Raw genomic sequence first — 27280 nt, 5'->3', positions numbered from 1 at the left:
TGTTTGAGTGACTGAATTTGAGGCCACGTGACAGATATAAGAGTTAAGAGTTTAATTGATAATTTTTATAAAAATGATTTTGTGAAACTGATAAGTAAATCTGTCTATATAAATAGATGCAGAGTCTTCGTAAGCTAAGCCAGACTACGACATAATAAAACTATCTATTTACACCTATTAAATTAAGCTGCCACAATAAATAAAGATAATCAAACAATTTTTTTTTCATAATTCTACGCATCCAAACACACCCTGACCGTTGCAAGCTACAGTTCCAAAACGCACACGCGCCGCACGTGACCGCCGCTCAGCTTCCTTCCTTCCCTGCCACGCCCACGCCTGCATGACCCAACCAATCACCGTTTTCTTTCCCCGATCTGCAGAGCACACACTCCTGCACAAAATTAGCCTCGCAAATCTCAATCACACCCGCCGCTTAAATTAATCCGCGCGGCGATCGCGGCATCCGGCGAGCCACTCCGCAACCCCTGCTCTGCTCGATTCTCACCGAACCCCTCTCGTCGAGATCCAAATCCGGCGCCGGAATGCCCGAGGCGGCTCCGCTGGCGCTGCAGGCGGCGGCGAGCTCCCCAGTGGCTGCCCCCCTGCCGCGGGTGAGGCGGCGGCAGCAGCGCAGGGGGTGGCGGCGCCCGCGGGGGCTGCTGGCGTGGTGCGCTCTTGTGGCCTTCTTCTTCGTCATGAACTGGTGGATGTTCTCCCGCCTCCAGGACCCCGCCGCGCGCCCGCATTTCCGCCTCCGCCGCCACCGGCCCCGGTCAGCCGCCGGCGCCGGCAACTCGTCGCTGTCGAGTCTGGTAATGGGGTGGCTGAGTGGCTGGTTCCTCTAGTGACTAATGCGTGCCTCGTTGCTGTGATCCTTTAGTAATTGGTCAGTAATTAGCAGTTAGAATGGTTAGGTTAGTCGAAGGCGTATCTGTGTCATTTGTTGCTTCCTTTTCGCTACATGGCTTGGACCTATAGTGATACTATTGAGAATGTAAGTCTGGAATGCCATGAAAATTGCCTTTTTGTAGAAGCTGTCCGTTAATGGTACTGGGTTTAGTACATTTTTGTAACAAAATTGCTGAGGCATAATTTTCATTGTGGAAATGTTTGAAGGAAGAGGTGGCTGGCGCTGGAAAGGGGAAGAGGCCTCACAGGGTTATGCTCACCCGGCTGCTTGCTTTGGCAGCCCATGCCCTGGCAGAGGTAACATTCATAATGCAGCTAAATGATCTTTTCATATTCACAATTAGTTCACATATTGCACTTATATGTGCATTGGAATATGTCATCAGTAATATGTGTTGCCGCTTACCTAGGCAGAAGCTAGGCCGGAACCTAACGATTTGTGGAAAGAGCCAATAAATGCAACTATGTGGAGACCTTGTTCTGACCAAAGGGATTGGGAAGCATCAGGTAATTATCAGTTTACGTTACCCTTTGTTGCCAGTGTGCATTTATTCTGATACTTATATTGGTTTCTTTTCCTTGTTTTCCTCATATTTTGTTTCACTGGTTTGTTTTTGTAACTTCCATCCTTTTCATAAATGAAGAGGGAACCAACGGTTACATCATGATCAGTGCAAATGGTGGCATAAACCAGCAAAGGGTTGCGGTGAGTAGTCCAGTAGTCCTAAGTAATTGTGTGGCATCAAAATATCAAATATATATTCAACCATATTCCCCAAAGATTCTGGCACTACTTTTTTTATTCTCGTGTATAGAGATGATTTATGTGCGGTTGTTGCATGTAGATAGATAGTAAGAAAAGGAGTTTGTCTCTTTTACCTGTGTAAGTTAGCAGGGTTATGGTTTGTGTAAGCGCTGACTTTATCTGGGTTGATTCATAATATGAATAATGATAAATAATATCACAGTGCCTGTTATGTGCTGGAAATATTGTATCACGAACGTGAACAGTAGCACATGCGGTACTGTATCACGAACTTAGTAGATGTTATGGCAGGAGATCAAGGCTTGCCATTTAATTAGGAGATAAGTTTGGTAGAAGTTGGATTTTATTTGGTTATGAGATAAGTTTGATTTAGTTTCCAATTTAATCTGAGATAAGTTTGGTAAGTTAGGATTTGGAGTTGATTTAGGATTGTAATCTTCCCTCTTTATATAAAGGGGCAGCCGCACATCATTGTAATCAAGCAAAAAAGAATTAGTCTAGTCTTCCCTAATATTTTGTCTCCCCAATCTATGGTCTAATCTCTTGATTAGCAGTTGACTCCGCTCGGCTATCCTCCTGGTGGATGTTTACCTTAACATTGCCTTATTTTATGGGCTTCACAAATGAATAGAGCTTGTGTTCCAAATAAGAAATTGTGTGTGAGATTGTGAATTATCCTTCAACTATCCCAGTATCACTCTCTTTCCAAATTTTACGCAGTTTATAAAAAGTTAGGCTGACTGCATTAGTAGAACTGTGCTAAGGATGACATGAATTCCTATTTCCATGAATCCTAATTCAAGATATTTGCTTAATATTGGGCTCATATGGAGTGATTGACTGCATAAGGCAGAGACTGGTGGTGCTACATATGCTTCTGTTTGATCTAATTCCGGACGCATCCTTAAGTTTTGTTAGCTTCATCTGAACAATCTGCTTGTAGGGGGCTCCAGTCTAATTATATATATATATATATATATATATATACATATATACACACACACACATATATACATATACATACATACATATATATAGGAAGCATGTTTGGTACTCCCGGGAATATGTACTCTCATATACGTATCTCATAACATAGGGAGTATCTCATGTGATAAATGGTACGTACATGGAGTATGTGAGTATATAAGATCATCCAAGTAGTATGTATATTTTTTTAGGTAGTTTGCATATATTTTTTTAGTATATTACATTTTATGTACAAATATAAAGGTATTATTAAAATCTATTAAAATTGATGGATTTCTTTTCAATTCTTTTATGTAGTTCACATCGGAGTATCTTAGAATGAGTATATAAGTATACTCATAGTGATAAAGGAGTATATCCAGTTCATTTATGTGGTATATCATAATAGGGAGTATGTACTCCCGAGAGTACAGACTAGTGTTCCTATATTTGGTACTCTCGAGAGTATGTACTCCCACATACTTATTTTATAACATAAGAAGTATCTCATGTGATAAATAGTATGTACATGGAACATGCGAGTATATAAAATCATTCGAGTGGTATGTATACCTTTTTAGGTGGTTCACATATATATTTTTTAGTATATTACATTTTATGTACAAATATAAAGGTATTATCAAAATCTATTAAAATTGATAGACTTTTCATTTTTTTCATGTAGTTCACATTGAAGTACCTTAGAATTAGTATATAAGTATACTCATAGTGATAAAAGGAGTATATCCAGTTCATTTATGTGGTATACCATAATAGGGAGTATGTATCCCGGGATTACAGACTAGTTTTCCTCTCTCTCTCTCTCTATATATATATATAACCATATAGGGCGCTGCTATTCTTAGCGTTGCGCTAAGAATAGTTATTTAGCACCCCGGCCTTCTCGCGCCCCGATCATAGCAAGGCTCTAGCGATCACCTGCAACCGTAAAATTGTCGTTCGCAACCGTAAAATTGATATTCGTAACTGTAAAAACACAGTGTTGGTCCCAGATTTTTAACGTATTGAGTTCTGGCGAGCACCTCGCAACCGTAAAACACAGTATGATGAGCCCGCAACCGTGAAAACCCAGTATTCGTAACCGTAAACTCTATGACTTTAACCGTAGAATTCCGTATTGCAAGCCGTATAATGACAAGCCTTTTATGGTTACATCAGAGAACATACTACTTGAAACAAAGAATATTATCCATGTCGCATAATAGTGAAATGTTGCATAGTTCCTGCACTTGATTCTGTTCCTTCAAATACATGATTTCAGGAATTGTACTACTAAATTATGTATTGTAATAATAATGAATATTACACAATAGCTACTAATAGATGATATTAGTACATGTATTGGATTCTACAGTCAGCACTACTAAATTCTACGCTAATATCTTTATGGATGACTGTAGTACGTTGTTGCCGCCATCATCACCCTTGCCGTGGGTGTCCCTGTCACCATGTCTGCCTGAGGAGGAGAGGAGGATAGATATGTAACAAAGCCTGCAGTGCTGGGGATTGTGCCGAGAAGATCCGACCTACTGGATTATACATTTGCAGTTACTACATAGATCAAAACAGAGATAAAATACAACATTAGAATCTGCTCCATTGAAGAAGCCCAAAATTGACTAATCTAGCCAACAACTACATGTAATGGATCGATCAAGAAACCATGCCCAATTTACAGAAAACCAACAAAAACAATAGACCTAATTAGTCACATCTGCTCAGATCCATTACATGGGCGAGCCACTTCAACTCATATTCATGCCCTACACTCAGAAGTCAGATCCGCACTGATGGCTACCGGATCAAGGACGTTTGCCGGTGCTTCGCATCGTGAGGGTGGCCAGCAGGGCCTGCGCGGTGCTTGTCCTACTAGTTGGAGGAAGAGGAAGACGCCTCATGCCCAATCTTGTTGTGCCCGCCACTCCCCTACGCGTGGGCAACACTCGACGAGGGAGGAGGCTAGATGCGACCTCCCATGGGGGCTGCCACCAGTGCATCCAACATCCACATCTGCGTGCATCATGGCCTTCTTGGCATCCATCGTCACTGTCGCCGCCGCCGATCTGGATCAAGATTTGAGCATTGGGTATGAGAGAGAGTTGGATAGGAGAGAGACATGGGATGGAAACTGGAATGAAATAGGAGGAAAGAGGGGGTGGTTTCGTTTTTTTATTCACGGTGGTCGAGATTTTACGGTTGCGGGGAGCGTCTCTGTGTTTTTTACGGTTGCAGGTGGTGGTAACGTCTAGCGGTAAAAAAATGAACCTATATAAGGTTACAATAACTAATGCATTACGGTTGCAGGCTAGGCTGGGGAGCAACGTGTTGGTTAGTGGGGAGGTTACATATGTACGGTCGTAATGAATAAGAATTTACTTATAGGAAACAATGCATTTAATGGTAACGTCCAACCGTAAAATAATGAACAGATATACGGTTACAATAACAAATGAACTACGGTTGCGGGCTAGGTGTCTGGTTGGCGGGGTGGTTCAGGAGGTCAGGGTCAGAGGGCGCGCGCGGCCAGGGTGTTAAATAGCTATTTTTAGCGCAGGGAGTAGAATAGACAATATATATATATACATAGAAGCAGAAGCAGATATAAAGTAAATGTCAATATACATACATACATATATATATATATATATATATATATATATATATCTATTTTTAGCACAGGGAGTAGAATAGACAATATACATATATATATATATATACATATACATATACATATACATAGATACATACACGCACGCACGCACGCATACACACACACACACACATATACATTATGCGTCTATGCGCAGTTGCTATTCGCACTGCGCACATCCCTCAGTTACAACCCGAAACACTGTGAGTTACAACTTGTGGGGTGTGCGCAGATATGAACTACAGTGAGCATACCTGCAGAATATATATATATATATATATTGTCTATTCTACTCCCTGCGCTAAAAATAGCTATTTAACACCCTGGCCTCGCGCGCCCTCCGACCCTGATCTCCTGAACCACCCCGCCAACCAGACACCCAGCCCGCAACCGTAGTTCATTTGTTATTATAACCGTATATCTGTTCATTATTTTACGATTGGACGTTACCATTAAATGCATTGTTTCCTATAAATAAATTCTTATTCATTACGACCGTACATATGTAACCTCCCCACTAACCAACACGTTGCTCCCCAGCCTAGCCTGCAACCGTAATGCATGAGGCGTCTTCCTCTTCCTCCAACTAGTAGGACAAGCACCGCGCAGGCCCTGCTGGCCACCCTCATGATGCGAAGCACCGGCAAACGTTCTTGATCCGGTAGCCATCAGTGCGGATCTGACTTCTGAGTGAAGGGCGTGGATATGAGTTGAAGTGGCTCGCCCATGTAATGGATCTGAGCAGATGTGACTAATTAGGTCTATTGTTTTTGTTGGTTTTCTGTAAATCGGGCATGGTTTCTTGATCGATCCATTACATGTAGTTGTTGGCTAGATTAGTCAATTTTGGGCTTCTTCAATGGAGCAGATTCTAATGTTGTATTTTATCTCTGTTTTGATCTATGCAGTAACTGCAAATGTATAATCCAGTAGGTCGGATCTTCTCGGCACAATCCTGAAATCATGTATTTGAAGGAACATAATCAAGTGTAGGAACTATGCAATATTTCACTGTTATGCGACATGGATAACATTCTTTGTTTCAAGTAGTATGTTCTCTGATGTAACCATAAAAAGCTTGTCATTATACAGCTTGCAATACGGAATTCTACGGTTAAAGTCATAGAGTTTACGGTTACGAATACTGGGTTTTCACGGTTGCGGGCTCATCATCCTGTGTTTTACGGTTGCAAGGTGCTCGCCAGAACTCAATACGTTAAAAATCAGGGACCAACACTGTGTTTTTACAGTTACGAATATCAATTTTACGGTTGCGAACGACAATTTTACGGTTGCGGGTGATCGCTGGAGCCTTGCTACGATCGGGGCGCGGGAAGGCCGGGGCGCTAAATAACTATTCTTAGCGCAGCGCTAAGAATAGCAGCGCCCTATATATATATATATATTCTCTATTCTACTCCCTGCGCTAAAAATAGCTATTCAACGCACCGGTCGCACCGCCCCCCCCCGACCTAGACCAGCCCCGAACCACCCCGCGCCCCGCCCCCACCCCCCACCCCCCCCCCACCCAGACCAAACTCGCGAAACCCCGCCAACCAACCCGCAATCGTAATCCAGCAATTATTACGACCATAAAATTTTATGTTATTACGACCGTTTATGTATTATATCCTTACCGTAATTATTTAATCTTTATAACCGTAACCATATAGCAACCAGATCAAAACAACCGCAACCGTGTTCCATTCATATTTCAACCGTATATTTCTTTCTTATTTAACGATTCAACGTGGCAATTAACTGAATCGATTCCCAACCGTAATTTTATATTATATATGGTCGTATACGTCTAACATACCTTTGACAGTCATGTTGACGCCGAACCCACACATAACCGTACTGAACTAGATAATATAACCATATATATTTTATTCTTTCACGGTATAATGGATTCATCCACATTGTCTCCCTAAAGTATCAATTAGTAACAACAATGTCATTGTAACAATTTATTCAATATAGCATAACCATTGTCATCATCAAAAGATGATATATGGTTGGGAAACATATGTTTTACTGTCACTTGAAGGCTTTGAATATGGTTATCAGTATGAAATAATCAGCTCTCTTCATGTTATATTTTATGGTTAGTCAAATTATGTTTTACGGTTCACTGTATGTTTGGAAAATGGTTATGTCTGTGTATATGGATTTACATTGATGTATAGAAATATACAACAATACGACTTTGGCAATCGAAATGCAGTAAACCCAATGAACTTACGTGAGTAAATGTTAGACCCTCCTCAGGTGTTGCCATCTCTTCCGGCGCCAGTGTTGATGGAGGTGTCCTTGTATCCGATGCATGAGAAGGTATCGACATCCGAGCTGTCAGGTCGATCGTCCTCTAGGGAGTTGGTTGAGACGCAGCCGTGGTTCGAGCACAGAAGTTGCTGCGGTCATTATCAGATCGCACAAACTGCTGCGTCGTGACGGGTGAAGGGCACGTGGGTATATTGCTTTGCATAGAGATCGTCTCTCTCTGGCGCTGCTTACGCACAACGTTGTGTTCATGGTGTCGTCCCATGGCATACACTCGGATGAACCTCCAACCCTAATCCTTTTCCGCAATCCCCCGATTAATTCTCCATTTGATTTGGCCGGTTTTTCCTTGAGGCCTTTCTATTTTCATGTAACCTCCCCCTATTGGCCCAACCGTCATCCCGTGAATGGCCCCATTTTGTTTCCCCCTCATAACGCCCTTCGTAAATAACAACAGCAGCGTACCGTATTAAATTAATTATAGTTACGGTCACAATCTAAATTGAATGGAGCCCTTTTAAATGGCTACGACTCCGAAAAATAAAAGCACGAATGATTTAATCATAATTGATTTATGGTTACATGGATACTTTGAATATGTTTATGTGTACGAAAGATCACTCGTTACCATAAAATTAAATTTTACGCTTCATAACAATATGATTTACGGCTCTCTGTATGATTCATATATGGTTCATAAATGTATATTTTACTACTGGCCAATCTAAGTTATACGGTTCCCTGATTGTTTTGTGTACGATTAAAAATCTGGAAATCAACTCGTTCTCAACAAAAATTATTTTATGGTTATACGGTTCCCTGACCAAAGGACATCTTCATACGGTTGCGGAAGCAAATTTACGGCTGCGATCGAAAGTTTTACGGCTAAAAAATGTTTTCCCGATCGAAACGGACCAAATATGCTCTTCATACGGTTACGGAAGCAAAATATACGGCTGCGGTCGAAAGTTTTACGGCTTCGAGCGGATTTCCCGAGCGAATCTACGATCGGGGCGCGGGGTATCCTGGGGCGCTAAATAGCTATTCAACGCGCAGCGCTAAGAATAGCAGCGCCCTATATATATATATATATTGTGTTCGATCTTGTGTTTATAATTATCTATGCCATTGCCTTTGATCACTTGTTTTGAGTTTATTTAACAGATCTGTAATGCTGTTACGATCTCTCGAATGCTCAATGCAACTCTTGTCATCCCGAAATTCTTGTACAGTAATGTTTGGCTGGACAAAAGGTATACATTATTGTTTCCTAAACACAACTTTGGATTATTTCTGATGTTCAGATAGCTTGTCTCAATGACTAATCATTTGTTCTCCGTAAGTGACAAATTAAATTCAACATCTTAGCCAGTTTGGCGATATATATCAGGAGGATTATTTCATCAGTTATTTGAAATCTGATATTCGGATTGTAAAGGATCTTCCGGTAGAGCTGCAATCATTAAACTTGGAGGCAATTGGTAGCCTTGTAAGTAATCAATCTCAGTTTTGTGTAAAGCTCTAAGTTCGTTATTGCCTAACTCTTATTCTTCTGTAGGTAAATGATACGGATGTCATGAAAGAGGCAAAACCAAGTTTATACGTGAAAAAAATACTGCCAATTTTATTGAAGAACAGAGTTGTCCACTTTATAGGATTTGGCAATCGCTTATCTTTTGATCCAATACCTTCTGACCTTCAGGTATTACTCCCACCAGTCACAAGTAAGTTCATTTTGGACATTGACATGGTCTCTGTAATATCATTTTTGGTCACCAGTTTATTATTTGTAATATATCTGTAGAATCTAATAACATGTATTATGAAAGCATTTTTTTGAGACAAATCTACTAATATCATTTTCATGTTGCCTGTTAATATATTGATGAAGATACTGTTTATTAAAACCAAAAGTTTGACTGCACCCATTCTAGCACAATACTTACTTTTGACTGGAGGGGTAACCATTTACTTGCACAGCTTCAATGCAAGTCAAAAGTCCCCTGATTTTCTTGAATTTGTTTCACTCTAGAATGCATTTGTACTTTTACTGGGGCAGAAAATAGTGTAATGTTGGACTTGAAAGTCCTTTTCCCCTTTTGGCACAGCTGTGACACTGCATGGACATGGATTGTTGATACATTCTTCTTAAGATTCAATGAAAAAGCTATAATCATTGGTTATTATCTAGTCCAAAGTATCATTTCCATGTAAAGTTATGGCTTTTGGCAAAGTGCAAAAGAAGTTGGGAAACATAAATAGTGAATATAGTATATTTTGTGCTCAACTGGTCAAGTTTCATGCTCTAACTCATTCTAGAACGTGGAAGTGGTTTTTGTATTCTTAGTGGGATGTCTCCCTACCGCAGAGGAGTGAATGCACTCATTCTCTCTCCTAGCAGGAATCTCAATACATAATCAACCGACATGTGTGTAGGGTGACATCCCATAAGGGTACAAAAGCGTTTGGCTTGAAACAAAAAGGATAAGTTCAAAAGAAAATAAGGTAAACTCTTAAATTATATAACCAAATATCAATCTCTCATACTTCTTTTCTTGGCCCACGGGCTAAGTGAAAGTTCATGTGGTGGCTAATTTTTTGCTTTGTAGCTGAATAGATTACACTAGTGTAAAACAGTGTAGTGTAACTTATATGATGAATTGATTATCCTTACCTTTTTTTTAGTTGTAACGTTAGATGAATATTGGTTACCTTGCTGCTGTTGTCATCTCCTTGGTTTGTTCCAAGGAAAAGTATCAAGTGTATGCTCTGACTGTATAAATGTACACATACTGTTCCACAGAAACTGCGATGCAGATGTAATTTTCATGCTCTTCGTTTTGTACACAAGATACAAGAAACTGGTGCACTGCTTGTAGAGAGGTTGCATGGCCATAGGCCCCATTCGTCACCTTTGGAGAATAATCTTTTAGGCCAGTTTGCCGTCAAATCTGTCCCTGGTGGGAACATGAGTAATGCATCCAAATATCTGGCAGTTCATCTCAGGTTCGAGATCGATATGGTTGCATACTCATTGTGTTACTTTGGCGGTGGAAAAGATGAGGAAGATGAGTTAGAGGCTTATCGCCAAATTCACTTTCCTGCTCTGACAGAACTCAAGAAGACGACAAAGTATGCGTGCGGTTCTATATATCAGCAAATTTTCTCCCATTTTTCATTTACATGAACATAAATGATCTTTTTTCCTGTCTATGTCGGGAAAAATGAGTCATGCAAACCAAAATACCATCCTATTATTGATCTGGTGCTACTTAACGATAAGTGTTTCTGACAGTACCATATCATTTTAGGTTGCCCTCTGCTGCTTTCTTACGGTCTGAAGGCAAATGCCCGCTTGCACCTGAAGAGGTTGTGCTTATGCTTACTGCTCTTGGTTTCAAGCGCAGAACAAATATATACATTGCAGGTGCTGAAATTTATGGAGGGAGGCAGAGGATGGTTGCCATAAGTCGACTTTATCCTTCTTTAGTGACTAAAGAAACCCTTCTTTCTCCATCGGAGCTCGAACCATTTAGGAACTTCTCATCTCAGGTAAATTTCAGCGAAATATTTTGTTTTATCCCTTGTGTGATCTAGGTACAAAATATTTATGAACAGTGTTAGCACGCAATAACATAAATAAAGTAAGCATCTAGATAGAATCATCAGGTAGCCGTTACCTACTACTTTGTCCATTGACTGACTGATTGTATTCAGTCCAAGAACATAAGAATTATCTAGATCTAGTCTACACTGTGATCAGATATGTAAAGGGTAACATGTGCAATGCCAGGAAAGTGCTCATTTTGTATTTGGCCTTCAACCGAAAAGTAATTCATGTGGGCAGCAAACCAGTTACCACTGGAATGACATACAGGAGAAGAGATGGAATATGACATTTTCTAATTTACATTTGCATCTTATAAGTTCTGGTTACCCTGATTTGAATAATTTCTTTGTACTCCTACCAATTGCAGTTAGCAGCCCTGGACTTTATTGCATGTGCAGCAGCCGATGCGTTTGCTATGACTGACCCAGGAAGTCAGTTCTCTTCTCTTGTGCAAGGCTACCGCATGTACTACGGTGGTGGAGACCTTCCCACAATAAGACCAAACAAGCGCCGGCTTGCCAGCATACTTGTGAAAAATGCCACGATTGAGTGGAAGGAATTCGAAACTAGAGTCATAAAACTCATACAGCAAACTAAGCAAGTTCATGAGAGGCCAGTTGCAAGAAGCATATTTAGACATCCACGATGTCTAGAGTGTATGTGCAGAACAGAGCACTGAGACTTATTTGATAGTTTGTTGTGCATATACAGATACTTATCTTGAGAAGAGTGGCTATAGCAATATGAGGCATCCAAAGCTAGTTTGTTTGCGCTTCAGCTGACATCTGGACATATCTCTTGCTCCTGAAGTACTGCTGGAATGAAATTAGGAAAATGAAGTGATTGAGCTCTTACGTGTATGAGAAGAGCAATTGCACATTCTAAATTCTAATTGGTCCTGGCGTAGCTGACTAGCTTCGTTCAATTGACAACTGCCCTTATCAACTAAACATTGTGCTGGATTTAATTCTTTGGCGGATTCTTGTCTCCTGTGTGATGGAAGTGGACTGGGGAGTGGGGACTAAATTTGCATCTGGACCGCAGTGCTGCCATATTTTTATAGGAGTCAGTTAAGCAATTCTGCATCGACCAAAGGAAACAATTATATTATGTTGGGCAGGAGACAGCTTTCCTAGTCTCAAGAGTGCCTCAATTATACCCAGATTATCATTCAAAACATCAAAGTGCCGGATATATGTGAAGCGAGTATGCCATCTCCATTGTGGTTTGGCATCATTTGATGGGGTCAGGTGGCATCTCGCCTCCTTTTTTCCCCATTCTTTTATTCATGGAGTAGTGTTGTACCATACGAACCGTACATAGCAATGTTGTAAGTTTATATTATGGCAAAAGCTCTGTTGGCTAATTCACCAATTCTATTCATCCAAAGACAAACTTGTTGCTTCATGGTTTTTGTCCGATGCGTGGTCGTGAAGCTCAGAAACACCTGATGTTTGATCTTGGAAGAAATGTTATTGAAAGGAATATTTTGTATGTAGTCCTTGAGGATCTGATATTGTTCTTCTGATCTGATCTACAAGCGAGATTGTTCAGGCAGGCTCATTTGAAGTTTACCATGGCTGTCGCCACACATCAGCCTCACAGAGTTCTTGATGGATGCCAATAATTTGAGAAGCTACTGCTATCAGAAGTTGGCCGATAGAGCTTAATCCTCTCTGGGAAGAGCAGCTGTTGTTAACTGATGCGGCAAAAGGACTTGTTGACCAAGGCAAAGAAATTGGGCAATGCTATCTTGTGGAAGGGGAAGGAGTGTTTAGATGAAACGATTTGTTGTCCAAGACGTGACTGCGTCCAACAATTTATTTCTTTATTTCGTTTTCTCTTTACTTTTAAATTTAGATCGAGGGTTCCATTTGGGGATGAGAACACGCTGGTACGGAAGTCTGCATATACAACAGTTGTTTTCTGACAGAAGGTATATACAACAGTTAGAATGGTACGAGAGGAAATAACGAAAGTACTCTCTCCATCCATCAATTAAGACGTATTTTGATTTGAAAAGAAAAAAAAAATCAAATTTGAAAGTTTTGATTAAGAATTAGTTAAAATATACGAATGTTTATAAAAGTTATATCAATTGATTCGTATCTGTATCTGTATTTAATTGATTTTGTATCGATTGATAGTATATTGCAAGAGAAATTAGATGTCAAAATATATTTTTGAAGCCTTTTTGTATCAAAATGCACATTACACCAATGGACGGAGGTATTTCCTCTATTTTTAAATACTTGACAATTTTGACTAAACACGTATACCTAGACAATCATTGGTTAAATAAAATTGGACCAAACTACCTCTCAATAATACATAACGCACGTGTAACGAGGTAAAAGGTGGACAATATGGTAAGGATATTTTAGGAAAGTATAAGAAAATATGCATTGGAAAATGTGAATTGTCAAGTATTTGTAAACAAAATTTTAGTCAAAAGTGTCAATTATTCAAAAACGGAGGGTGTAGTATGAATTGGATTTCGGTTTCGCCGGCCAAGCTGGAGGGGTTGACCACGGCCCAGTGTGGCCACGCTCCCGTCCACGTCACTCCTTACGTTACTCCGTTGTTGCCCGCGGCGGCCGCACCAGCTCCATACAGCCCCGATCTTCCTCGCAAACCCCAAGGCCCAAACCCCGCGACACGCCACCTGTTCGATCAACTGCCTCAAGCGGCCGAACCAGGCCACCGCGCCGGAGACCGATGAGCTTCCTCGCCGGCCGCCTCGCCGCCAAGGAGGGCTCTTACTTCCTCCAGGAGTCCAAGAACGCTGCGGGCCGCCTCGCGCAGAAGCTCCCCGCCCCAGGCTCCGCGCCCGGGCCGGCGTCGGCGTCCGCGCAGCCGTCGCCCGACGTGCTGCCGGAGATTCTCCGCCACTCCGTGCCCATCAAGGGCACTCCTCCTCCGGCCGAGCCCTCCCTCTCCGCGTCCTCCCGCTGGGCGCTCCCGCCGGGCGGCGGCGAGGTCGCAGGCGCGTCCCCCGACGCGCTCAACCCGCTCCGCTCCTACGTCTCGCTGCCGCAGGCCACCTTCGGCCCCAAAAGGTATTGCCTTTCACCCCCACGCTCTTAAGCTCTTTTGCTCCAATTTTGTCAGTTGGAGCAGTTCTGAATTCCGGGCGCGCGGGTGTAAGCCTTTGTGCTGCACTGGTCAATTTTGTACCCGATCGTTCGTGCTTCATGCTTGGAGTTGGAGTCACGAGCCAGCAATTCTGCGATTGTGCATTTGTGAATATACAAGATGCATATTTTGACGGGATCAAGTAATTGTTAGTAAGCGTGGAGTGGAAAAAAATCGCATGTAAGGCAACATATGCACATTATAATGGAACGAGGCTCGCATTAGGTGATGGATTTGCTTGCGTATGAAAATGGTTTCCAGATAGATTTATACCACTGATGCATTGAGCTATATATGATTTGTACGGACCAGTTCGTAATGTAGAGCTTGATCAATTGGTTATATGAGCTGGCTAGTATTAGCATTGATTGTGCTGGCTAGTATTCATTGTGAATTGCAAACACAAAACTGTTTTGAGCTGTTAGCCTGATACAACTATAGGTATTTAAAGGACTAAGTAAAAAAAGTACTGCACAATTATGAATTTAAAATTGAATTTTATAGTTGTAAAAGTTGATGCAAAGTGTTCATGAATTTCACCAGAAGCACTTATCAAGGGGGATCTAGTCCGGTAGGGATGCAACTGATTACATAGATGTGTACTCATAGATATGTGTGAAGGAACAATATATGTCTAACGGCTGTAGGTTGCATGCAAAATGGTGGGCATAGGGATTTCAAATTGTTACCATGTGCTTCAACATTCAGGACGTGCAAAAAGAAAACCTTTTCTGGTCTCCGTAGCATGTTAGCATTTAATACTTTCTGTGTGTGTTGTGGTTTTGTTTGCAGATGGCAGCTTCCAAATGAGCAGCCTCACTACTCAGTGTCAACAGCCAACGAGAGGCGTCGGGATAGGAACCCACCTCCCATGGATCCTGAGAAATTGAAGGCCGTAATTGCTGGATACTCACAGAGTATATTCGCTTGCCAGCTGCCACAATATTTGTAATTGTAGTGTTCTTGAAAATGGTTGCTCTCATTTTAAATTGTTACAGTTGGGAAGGCATTTGTTGCTGCGACTATTTTGGTGTTCGGAGGAGCAACAGCTGTACTATTGTACACAGCGGATAAGCTACAGTTACATTCAGTAAGTTTTGTTTTTTCCCTAACATTATTTCTTAATTTACATATTAATTGATTTGTCTTCCCTGTCTTCAGTTCTGGATATGCTCATCATATGGAAAATTGCTGACTTATATGGTGCTCAATTGTTACTCTGAATTCTGTTACAAGCACTCCACTTGCTTATGAGTTTCCACATTGCACAGAAATGAGAAAAATAAATCCTGTCATGCTTGAGTGGTCAAAGTTTCATATCCAGTGTAGAGATGATACCTTTTTTTAGCATTAATCCCTTTTTAGTAACATCTGCCCTGCCACTCCACCGTTGGTGAAGTGGCACATGAGGTCTGTCACACCACCGACTACCAGCATGGTATAGTGTGGCAGCCCTTGCCATGGCATGGCTCATTTGCCATGCCACCATGGAAAGTGGGGTTCGTTTTTGAAAATAAGGTTTGAACTATCCGTAGTGTGGCAAAGTTCATTTGCCATCCCCCCAATGGTGTCACAGCAAGCAGATTCATTTTTTGGAAATAAGTTAAGAGGGGCCTACTTTTAAAAATACCTTGTGGAAAAGGTTTTTCATAAAACAATTGGGAGTTAGCCTTGAGGATATTAAGTGGTTCTTCAATTCACTAATAGTGATATCTATCTAAGAGTTTGGAAATTTTTGAAAAATAGTACAATGACGAATCAAATTTCCCCTTTGCTGTTACTTTGGTGTGGGCAAACCGAATTTGATTCGTTTTTCCCTGGCACAAACAAAAGGCAATAAACTAAATCATTGAGCATTTGATATGGGCCCAATCCTTAATACAAGGAGCAATTAAAAAGACGAAACATCCTGCTATTCACGATAAACACTGTTATGCCCTTTCAGGTAGATGACGTCAGGACTAAAGGAAAGGATGCAGTGCGACCACAAGCTGATATGATCAGAGAACAAATAGCTCCATTAAGAAGCTGGGTGAGGAAACTTCTTTACCCATCTTGTATTTCTCGCTAGATACGTTCTCGTTGTATTTACGCTTTGTACATTGTACTACAGTCTTAATCAAGTTCGCTTTGGGCCTGCTGATTATTGTGACAATATTGACCTGCATATCCACATTCTGTGACTACAGGCTGAAGAAATGCGCAGAAAATGGCATTTTGAAGGAGATAAAGAAAAATCTATCATTGTTAGAGAGCTTTCAAGAGCACTGGGCGCTAGGACACCGCGAAACTGATCAACATTTATGGTAGGCTGTCGTGAGTCCATCGATATCAAGTTCTGCAATTGTTGTACGCGTTACCTTTCCAGTATGTTTGTGTATAAGCAACGGACACGTGTTCATATATATTGAATAAAGTACAGCCCCTTCTATCTTCGTCAAGCCTTAAACCTATATGTAGGCATATCTAGAGCCTTTTTCAGCGACTGACATTGGTACTCTGTGATAGTGTTGTCCGAAACTGTATGACATGTTTAGATTGGAAAAATGAAAAAATAGGTAACATACTTCGGTACATTTGTCAAAATAGATAATAGATTGGTATATTTATAAATATAGTACTTGTATTCGGTATCTTAAAATCCGAAAATCCGATTTTGAGACTAAAACACTAAAAAAAGATTGGTCCGGTTGTATTCACGATTTTTTTTAAAAAATAGTCCAACAATTGTAAATATTTTCACGAGAAAACTAGAGATCACTAGCAACCCATTTTAATCGGTTTGATTCAATGAGCCAATATTTAATAAAAATTCTTCAAATAAGCCAACTTTATAAATTCTAGCAATATTTAATGCCTCAAATAAATTCTCAAAAATCTAGAAAAAATCACTAATATTCTTCTCATGTGATGTACTAATTTATAAAAATGTTTTCAACCCTATGTTATTTGGTAAAAAAGTGAATTCCTTTGTAATGCTCTATTTATATGCATTTTTATCATTTTATGTGATATTCTCTTCTTAATTCAATTTGAATAAAAATAATTTAATATGCACAAATCCTTGGTTATCATATTAATATTAAGCCTTTGTAATGTTTCATTTATATATTTTTTATCATTTCATATTAATATTAAATCTTGTTGGAAAGAATTCTGTAAGGTAATTTTGCTTTGAATTAACGTTGGGAGAATATAAATTCTAATTTATCGAACATTAATAGTTATGAAGAATAATTACCATATAACCCGGCATAGAGATTACATATACCGATAAATTTTACATTTGATATGAGATTTTTCGTCGGTGCATGAATGGACAGTAACCATAAAGAGATGACAACAATAAATATTGGCATGTACGAGATGCCTAACGACTAACTCAATAGCGTGCCGTTGCTAAACGTAACATACCTTAGGGAATAAAAATAGACCGGATTACAAAAGATGGTCTCTACTGAGTGCATATGGGATATTTGCTCTTCCTCAGAGCATTGGGGCCCGAAGCTTTAGCGCGACGGGCCATCTCCAGCTTCCTTTCCCTCTCATCCTCGCGAGCTTCAGCCGCTGCGCGCTCCTCCATTGTCCTCCTCATGCGCTCCTCCTCCTGATGTTTAAGTCATAATTCCTCCTGCTATTGCTCGTACTCCCGGCGTTCGTACGCTTCCTTCCTCTACCGCATACTCATTTGGACCCACTACTTCTGGTTATCAATTTGCTTCATATCTAGCCATTCCATGAAGTCACATAGAGGTGAAGGAGACTAGACAAATGAAAGAAGATGAGAGATTAGTAAGACAGTGCATGAAATCATAGGGAAAGTACCACATGAGTGATGTATGTCGCTATACCGGTGGATACTCGTACGGTATATGTCGAGGCTTGTCATACTGATAGTTAGCACATATGAAGAAGCGTAGCCTATAGGTGTAGGAGATGTCCTGGGACTCGCGAAGCCTACAAGGGTCGCTATAGAAGCACATCGGCTATTCGACCCATGGGGGATGAAAATCCCCCAATGTTTCTTGGGTGGGCTTGGTGGAGCTGAGTAAGACATTACAGTTGAGAGAGCTGAGGATGGACTAGTCTATCCATGGATGAGGGTGGGGTTATTTATGGTGGCTGGGGGCTAGAGCATAGGATTCTATGTGAAAGCTGGAGAAGTTCTGGCACTGATGCTTTGCAGAGATTCCCTGCGAAAGCTGCTGCTTGGTGTGGTCATTTTATTTTGCAAAAGTTCAGCATGAGTTATTGTTGCCTTTGCATGGAGGCATGGATTCCTATGAAAGTTGAGTCGTGTAGTTACTTCGTGTCTATTGCATGACCCATAACAGATGTGTTGTCATTTCATAGTTAAAGCTACGTCGTGTGCTCACTTCCTGTCTAAAGGCTGATTCACGACAGAGGTATTGTCATTTCATAGTTAAAGCTACGTCGTGTGGTCATTTCTTGTCTAAAGACTGACTCATGATAGAGGTGTTGTCATTTCATAGTTAAAGCTACGCCGTATGTTCACTTCATGTCTAAAGACTAACAACAGAGGTGTTATCATTTCATGGTTAAAGCTGAGTCGTGCCGTCACTTAGTATCTAAAGGGTGTCTCACGATAGAGGTGTTGTCAGGGTGTCTCACGACAGAAGTGTTGTCTTTTAATGCTTAAAGCTCTGTCGTGTGGTTATTACAAACATTAGATAAATTAAAGTTATATGCTAAAATTATTTGACAAACATTAGATAAATTAAAAGTAATTACGGCAGCAATAATAGTGAATGAGACATAATATGGCTGACTATTACATTATAGTGAATAGTACATGTGTCATAAAGAATTATAAGTACACCGAACAATAGCGTTGCCTCCTCAACGATGACGACGATAACACACGCAGTCCCCAGGAGTGTAATCGTCTGGCGGGTGTGTGGCCCTCATCCCAGCGGCCTGCGTCGGCCCTTGTCTCGTGTCCCCTTGACCATCGTCATCATCGTCCTGCCCTGTGTGACCCCCACCGAATGTGTATCCAGACCCGCTAACTCGGCCCTGCATATACCATGATGATGGATCCTCATACGGAAGTGTCGACGCCCCTAAAACGTGCTCTAATAGAATCCGGTGTCCCGAACGCTCGTCCTGCTGGTACCACTATGAACCCCCAGGTGCATCGGGATATTGGGGGTACTGTCCGGTGAAGCTTGTGGCCTGCATTGCAGCAGCCCAGTCAAAATCATGTGTACCACTCTAGCTAGCCGTCTACTGCGTACAATCAACGACGTCCTCATGATGCATCAAAGCTGCAGGTGGAGGTGTCATCGTAGTATGAGGAGGTTGTGTCCACTGGGGGGGCCTGTGAACCCAGTGTACACTGCTCGGGCTCAGAAACCTGCGTACACTCCTCAGCCTCAGCACCGGAACGTGACATAAGATGTTCCGAAGCCGAAGGTGCCTCTCATCACTGTGCGCGAACGGGTTCGTCACGAGCACCTGCTATGGGAGGCACGGGACGGGTCCATTGCTAGTACGTCATACCCCCTCAACCGTGGGTCATAACCACCCAGACCACATATAGCGGACAGGAAGCGGGACCCTCTTGTCCACATGTACTCCCGGAGAGGGTTTCGATCCCTTCGCGTTGATGACCCACTTGGTTCCCCACAAGCTTGCTTCGTTTGCGTATGCATCGCGTACGCCTCTTCGGTTTGTATGAGATGAGGGGCATGTTAGTAATACGGAGGTTTAACTAATTAAAATTGTTATAAGTATCGCATCACCTACCACAACCTAAAGAAGGTGGGCACGATTCTCGGGGAACGATCTGGGGCCCGACTCAACATGTCCGCTGAGTAAGGTGGCACGCGTGCGCGGACGGTACCACGAAAGGTACTCCCAGTAGGTGTCATCATCGTATTGTCCAGAAGGAACAATGACATCCACCGCGGCTGACTCCGTCCACCTCTGTATGTGCTCGGCATTCACGAATGCCCAGTCCTGCATTCACAGATATCCTTTCTTTGTTGATCGTTGAGTTGCATCACACAATCCTCTGTAGGTGGCAGCCAGCACAGCAGATCCTTAACTGTAAGATGTTAGCTCGTAAGGATGTGAAGCGAGCTGACTCGCTAACCATACAATGTGGGGAACGACATAATCGCCTGCCGTGTTGCAGAACATGATGCCTCCCAGCAGGACGTACAAGTACACCTGGTGTTGTATTACTGTAGCCTCACATGAATCTAGGACATGGAAAGGTCAACATCCTTCTTGTCATATGGCACACCAAACCTATAAGATGCAGATGGTCAATGAAGCTTGAATAGCTATACAATATGTGAACTGCAGTACATAAAAATAATTACCTGGCCTCAACGTAACCCTTCCACTGTTTCTTCGCTGGTCGCAAAGCTACTAACGGGGCACCCCTAATTGGCAGCCCGGTTAGCATGGCCACGTCCCTCAATGGTACGGTCATCTCGCCAAAAGGAAAGTGGATTGTGTGCGTCTCAGGACGCCACTGGTCGACGAGACCTGTGGGCAGTGGTTCCTCAATTGGCGGGAGAGGTGCCCTGTCACCACCCGCCATGGGAGCTTCGGTCATCATGAGAGCGAAAGGTAGTAAGCCTACCCGTGCGAGTGGCTCGTGGAATTGAGGGTCCAATTCCTTAATCGTGTGGACACTCCGGGTTCGCAACAGAAGCAACTGTAAAGGTATCTAATACATGTACTACGTTAGTAGCAAATTATGTTAGCAATTAAAAAACACATATATTCGTGGTACCTGCTGCTCTATGAAAATCATCCGCCCTCTATGGTTCTCGTCGTACCGCTGCTGAAGAAGCTTGGGAAGACCAGTATGAGCCATGACAATGATTTCAAGCTACATGGTTCAATAAGTAGGTGAACAACAAATATGAATATATTACAAGCTTCATGGTTCAATAAATAGGTGAATAACAAAAAAGAATATACTACACTCTTCATAGTTCAATAAGTATGTGAATAACAAATTAGAATATGTTACAAGTTTCATGGTTCAATAAATTGGTTAAAAACAAGCTTCATGGTTCAATAAAATGCAACAACTCTAAAACACTACAGTTTGATAGTGAATGGTAGTTTACTGTCGAATCGGGCATGTCCTCCTGTCATGGCCAGGTTGTTTGCAAAGTTTGCACTTGCGTACGCCGTCAGCAACATCTGATTCATCCATGTCACCTTGCAGCCTCATGGATATAGGCCTTCCAGGATCCGTGCGTTGTGCTCGGGGATAAGGTATCCATATAGGCTCATCGATCGCTTTGTAGCTCCTTCTGATATTGAAGGACCGTATCTTTGAAAGCCATGTGCTCCTCAATGCATATATTGTGAAGTACGATGCTATGTACTGTGATCTGTCATTGCCGCCCATGTCCGTGCAAGCGGCTAAAACATGCGAGCATGGGATATGGTGCAGTTTTGGCTTATTACATGTGCACTTCGCCTCGTGAGGCCCAAGTTAACATTGCTGCACAGTGTCCCTTGCGTTATACCTTGAAGCATACCTACAGTGGTACATAACCTCAAAATCATTGTTGGCCATGTCGTAGATCCTCGTCTGATGAAAGTGTGCCTTGTTCCTCCTTTTGGATAAGATTGCCTCCACCTTAGGTGTGAACCGCATACTGCAATTCATAGCAGCATTACCGCAATCTCGAAAGTAGTCCACCGTTCTATAGAATGTGAGCTCAATGATGGCACACAACGAGAGGCCCCATACTCCCTTTAGGATATTGTTGAACGCCTCCACTATGTTCGTTGTCATGATGATGTACTTAACATGGGATAAAAAAATTTAGAAGGCCTATTTGCATAAGACAAGGTTCAATATGTAATTTAAATTCTAAGTGCTAACCTAGCACCGTGAGTATCATGGATTAGGGCCCAACGCTCTGCCGGCTTCCCTGCTATCCACTGGCTAAACGTAGCACGTAAACCAGATATCATTGTTCAAACTCTCAACCATTGCAAATGCGAGAGTAATGATATGATTATTTACATCCGCCGCCATCGCTGTCATAAGGGTACCATGGTACTTGCTGCTCAGAAATGTGGCATCCACGCATAGAACCAGCCTGCAATGTCTGAAAGCTTCGATGCATTATCCAAAGGACCAGAATAACCTAATGAGGTATCAGTCAGTGGTGCTGTATGACTCATCCTCTAGCTTGATCGGCTCATCCACCATCGTCCATTGAGTCCCTGGATTCTTCATGGCAATCTTCTGCAGTAGCCTTGGAGCATAGTTGTAAGATTCCTCAAAGCTTCCAAATAGCATATTCAATGCCTTTTGCTTCGCTCACCATGCGGTGTGGTAATTGATTAGCATACCCGTTTTAGTCTGCACCTCCTTCATAATGGATTTTGGCGATAAACAAATGTTCGTGCCAACAAGGGTGATGAGAAGTTGGGCTATGAACCGTGCATCAACGGTGTGGCTCACATTCCTAATAGCCTCTTCGCTGCATGTATGTGGAGTGTGTTTACTAATCACAAAATAGTTCTCATATTTAGGCATACGTGCTCGTACGAAGTAAGGACAAATCGAGTGTTTGAAACACCTAACCTCATACTTCGTAGGGTTAGACTGGGTGCACTGTTGTCCCTTCTTGTTATTACAACATAGTTGCTAATAAAGTGGACGACCTCCCCCCTGTTACGAAATTGTTACCCGACCTGGATGTCCGTATTCTGGTATCCCCAGTTAGATAATGTGTTATACTCAACGACGGCACAATCCAGTAAACCAGGACCACAAAAGTACTGGATCGCCAGCATCGGGTCGTCATTGTCAGCATATTCTTCATCCCTGCTACCACCGGCTTCATAATCCATGCATTCTGCATCTACATCAGAATGGTCCACTCTAGCTCCATCTCTACTGGAACTGCCCTCCTCGATATGCCCTCCATCCTCTTCATGCATCACCTGCTGGCCTGATCCTTCCATGATACTCACTGCATCACCATGCACCAGTTGTGGCACTATGTTTACGTACACCCCTATATCAAAGTTTTCCTCTAATACCTTGCGTGAGTACAAAGCTCATGTGTTGTTTCTTCTTATTTCGAACAACGTATGGACAACAACCGAGCTGTTTGGAACAACATGTGATCGCACACCCTCCAAGACAACAGTACGAGATTGCTAGTTTATACGCAAAAAGCTCATAACATGTGATTTCATATAATTTAGGTCATTATGTATCTCAATCGAACTCTTTATGTGTTGGCAGTTCTGAATTTTTACGAGCCTCCCGTGTAAAACTATAGGACATTCTCCATAATAAATATGGAGAGTCATATCGTATCTGGTAAACAAAAGTACATCTAATAAAATTACTATTTATATGTTTACACGATACACATGCTAAATATGTAAGTAATTAACAATGCTAATTAAATCATCATTATTAAATAAAAATGAAATAATTAATTTTCAATATTGAATTAAAATATTATTTAAATTAACATGAAAGTTACATTGAGCAAATATTCAATCTCCTTGTAAATTGACATTGCACTATTAATCTATTCATAGATTTCTTTGCGTTGAGTGAGCTGAGCTGAGGTGCCCTGAGTTTTTTTTTTTTGACTAATCAATTTCACGCTAATTACTATTATACAATCTACTAACCTAAACAAATAATTACTATTACACAACAACAGGCTAATTACTATTATGCAAATTCACGCTAATTACTATTACACTACCTAAGCAAATAATCAGATTCATATAATCAAACTTAGCAGATAATTGAATAAATGTAATTACCGGGTTAAACACTCTAATTACTATTATTGCTGCAAGTACTAATTAAAAACATAATTTAAGTATTTATTATATCTCGCGTTGCTGCTTCTCCTCGCCTCGGGCTGATTCTACTCTCCTAGTGCTGCTTCTTCTCTCCTCTCCACGTGCTGCGCTGCCGCTTCTCCTCTCCTCTTGCGCTTTTACTCTTCTCTCGCGCTGCAACTGCCCTTATTTTATAGCGCAGAGTGGAGAGACAAAAAGTGACCGATTTTATGGGGCGTCGAAAGTATGGACAACATCATGTGGGCAGGGCGCCGAAAGCACCCCGGCCATATTCGGCACCTGAGGTGCCGTATACGGCGCTGCAGGTGCCGAATACGGCTGGTCCAATCTTTTTTCGGTGTTTCAAATCCGAAATCGGATTTTCAGATTTTGATATACCGAATACAAATACTAGATTTGTAAATGCTCCGATCTATCATCTATTTTGATAAATACACCGATGTATATTATCTATTTTTCTATTTTTGCCGTTTAGATTCGAGACAGCAGGTCTGATACTAGAAAACTCAAAACCTACTTCAAATTCGAGAGCACTGGGCGCTAGGACACCGCCAAACTGATCAACACTTATGGCAGGCTGTCGTAAGTCCACCAATACAAAGTTCTGCAATTGTTGTACGCGTTACCTTTCCAATGTGTTGTGTATAAGCAACGGATACGTGTTCATATATATTGAGTAAAGTATAGCTCCTTCTATGGGACGAGGATTCCGTAATGTCGTATGCCGTCGCTGACGTGTGAACGCTGTTACTGACACGCTAGGATCAGATCCACGCGTCAGCAACAAAATCACCATGTCATCGATGTCAGGGATCCAGACCCATTCTATCTTCGTCAAGCCTTTAGCTGAACCTATATGTAGTCATATCTAGAGCCTTTTTCAGCGACTGACATTAGTACTCTGTCATAGTATTGTCTGAAACTGCATCACATGTTTAGATTAGAGACAGCAGGTCTGATACTTGAAAACTTAAAACCTGCTTCAAATTCGAAACTCGTTGAAATTTATATGTTGAGGTTTGAAACTCTGAAACTTCAGGATTTCAGGTTCCTGAAACCACCGTTTCCATGCCAAAGAAAATCATCAGCACAAGCCTACCCCAGGCTTTTCTGCAGCCACCCACAACACGACGATGTGGTCGTACCCAGCCCAAGCCCAATCCAGCAGCCCAGCCCAGACTGAGACAGACATGGATCCTTTTCATTAGAAGGGTAAATGCAGAGGATGAACAACCCTTGTATTGGGAGTGACACTAACCGTTCTATTATGGTCCAGTGACTCAAGACCAGGTGCCATGAAATGATGTGTCGCACAGGTTCCCACAGCGATAGTAAGTGCTACTGAAGGAAGAAAATTCTATAAGATCCGGGTAAGAAAGACCTCTGTGAGATCTGCATCTACTCCATTCATCCTTGATCCAGCGGTCTCTACGTGCGCGTTTCTCCGTGGTGGAAGACACGTATCGACGTCTGACGGGGGTCCACAAATGAGATCGGGTCTTATAGAATTTTCTTCTGCTACTGAAGTCGAGAGAGAGAGTGGAGAGAATGGAGGGAGAGACTGAAAGTGACGCAAATGGCTCAATCACAACGCGGATCCTCTGCATTTGCTGGCGGCAGTAGCTCATCTGAAGCCATCCCACGTCCATCCAACTGAGCGTTATGAACAGTACCTGAGCTCATTTATTTCTTCTCTCTATCTAAACAAATATTTTCCTGTACACCGAAAAATCTACAATATTTTGTGGGGTTCTATAATTCATATACAACCTATTTTAATTGGTTTGACCTAAAAAACCTAGGCCAATCTTCAATTAAAATTCTTTAAATTTGCAACCTTTTCTAACTTGCTCTAATTATTAAGTCTTCAATTCAAAACCCTAAAATTTGGGAAAATTCGTCAAAATTCTTCACATACCATGGGGCGGGAATAATTTTAGAAATTATTCCATGGTATGTGAAGAATTTTGGTGAATTTTCCCAAATTTTAGGGTTTTGAATTGAATACTTAAAAATTGGAGCAAGTTAGAAAAGTTTGCAACTTTAATTGAAAATTGTCTCAGGCTTTTTGGGCCAAACCAATTAAAATGGGTTGGATATAAATTATAGAACCTCAAAAAACATTGTAGATTTTTCGGTGTACAGAAAAACGTTTGTTTGGCAGAGAGAGAGGAGGAGAGAAGTAAATGAGCTCGGGTATTGTTCATGGTGCTCACTGACCGTGGGATGGCTCAGATGAGCTAATGCCGCCTCTGCATTTGCTTCAGTTTCCGCGTCCGCTAAATCAACCTTCCATTACTGTCCCATGGGCATATTTACAAGACTGACTCTTCTCTCTTATTACAAGAGTACCACTTGTAATAACCTCTACCTAGGTACCCCTCCATTCAGAAATAGTAAGCGTATTTCTTTTGGGTTCGGTCTTTAAAGTTGTATTTTGACTAAGATTTTCTCATAAAATATATCATTTATAGCTACAAAACCTATATAGTGTGAAGCTATATTGAATTATGAACCTAATTGTATAATTTATTTACACTAAATATTCTTATAATTTAATTAAATTCTAGTTGAAGTACGTAAAGTTGACTTTTAAAAAAATATGCCTACTATGAACGGAGGGAGTACTACGGTAAACTCCTAAGGCTCCCCTAAGGTATTTAGGGTCGTGCCCTTAGGTACCTAACCCAATCAAGGTCCGCACGTCGCGGGTCCTAGATCTCTACGTGGTCCACACGCGGCCTATGCCTGCTGGCATCGCGCCGTGGTCCTTGGTGTCAATACGCGGGGTTCCTAGCCAGCCTCGAATGGAGGACCGAGCTCCTGTCTTCGCCTTACAATTACTACCTTCGCACGGCCTTCGCTGCCCTGCCGAAGTTTTGGCTGGGGTCGAAGACTTCGAGGAGGGCTTCAACGGCTCCCTCATCCCTTTGGTAGAGCTGTGAAGGTGTTTTTAGCAGGGTCCGAAGGTGCAGCATCTCCCGCCATCTTCAGCTGAAGAACCGAAGGTGCTCGATGCCCTTTTGGTCGCAACCTAAAGGTATGCTCCTTGGGCCGCTAGTCTTGAATCATTTGTTCGCTTTTCTTCTTGTGA

At 41.7% G+C, this 27280-nt stretch overlaps 2 protein-coding genes across 5 annotated transcripts; both read left to right on the top strand.

Annotated features, from left to right (window-relative positions):
* The first annotated feature begins 327 nt into the window (after nt 1-327).
* On the top strand, nt 328-12603 carry LOC133930544 (O-fucosyltransferase 15-like). 3 transcript variants are annotated; one of them, XM_062377204.1, is made up of 10 exons: nt 328-815; nt 1120-1209; nt 1323-1419; nt 1557-1618; nt 8763-8851; nt 8967-9087; nt 9157-9300; nt 10402-10730; nt 10910-11150; nt 11576-12603. In XM_062377204.1, the coding sequence occupies exons 1-10, from the start codon at nt 546-548 to the stop codon at nt 11885-11887; spliced, it is 1755 nt and encodes a 584-aa protein (XP_062233188.1). In that variant the 5' UTR covers nt 328-545; the 3' UTR covers nt 11888-12603. The 3 variants fall into 3 exon arrangements, with proteins under 3 accessions (XP_062233188.1, XP_062233190.1, XP_062233189.1); XM_062377206.1 differs by having other exon boundaries at nt 455-815; nt 1327-1419; XM_062377205.1 differs by having other exon boundaries at nt 694-815; nt 1124-1209.
* A 1208-nt stretch (nt 12604-13811) lies between these two features.
* On the top strand, nt 13812-16778 carry LOC133930543 (uncharacterized). 2 transcript variants are annotated; one of them, XM_062377203.1, is made up of 5 exons: nt 13812-14267; nt 15136-15260; nt 15342-15437; nt 16293-16375; nt 16533-16778. In XM_062377203.1, the coding sequence occupies exons 1-5, from the start codon at nt 13927-13929 to the stop codon at nt 16635-16637; spliced, it is 750 nt and encodes a 249-aa protein (XP_062233187.1). In that variant the 5' UTR covers nt 13812-13926; the 3' UTR covers nt 16638-16778. The 2 variants fall into 2 exon arrangements, with proteins under 2 accessions (XP_062233187.1, XP_062233186.1); XM_062377202.1 differs by having other exon boundaries at nt 13815-14267; nt 15342-15433; nt 16289-16375.
* The last annotated feature ends 10502 nt before the right edge of the window (nt 16779-27280 follow it).

The sequence above is a fragment of the Phragmites australis genome, chromosome 10, assembly GCF_958298935.1.
Source record: "Phragmites australis chromosome 10, lpPhrAust1.1, whole genome shotgun sequence".
Lineage (NCBI taxonomy): Eukaryota > Viridiplantae > Streptophyta > Magnoliopsida > Poales > Poaceae > Phragmites > Phragmites australis.
This window is presented reverse-complemented; position numbering and strand designations above follow the sequence as displayed.

Coding starts and splice junctions, on each gene's coding strand:
- LOC133930544 (XM_062377204.1), top strand. CDS start 546: ATGCCCGAGGCGGCTCCGCTGGCGCTGCAGGCGGCGGCGAGCTCCCCA. Junction 8,852..8,966: donor AATGTTTGGCTGGACAAAAG/GTATACATTATT, acceptor TCAACATCTTAG/CCAGTTTGGCGATATATATC. Junction 11,151..11,575: donor TTAGGAACTTCTCATCTCAG/GTAAATTTCAGC, acceptor TACCAATTGCAG/TTAGCAGCCCTGGACTTTAT.
- LOC133930543 (XM_062377203.1), top strand. CDS start 13,927: ATGAGCTTCCTCGCCGGCCGCCTCGCCGCCAAGGAGGGCTCTTACTTC. Junction 15,261..15,341: donor AATTGCTGGATACTCACAGA/GTATATTCGCTT, acceptor AAATTGTTACAG/TTGGGAAGGCATTTGTTGCT. Junction 16,376..16,532: donor TAGCTCCATTAAGAAGCTGG/GTGAGGAAACTT, acceptor CTGTGACTACAG/GCTGAAGAAATGCGCAGAAA.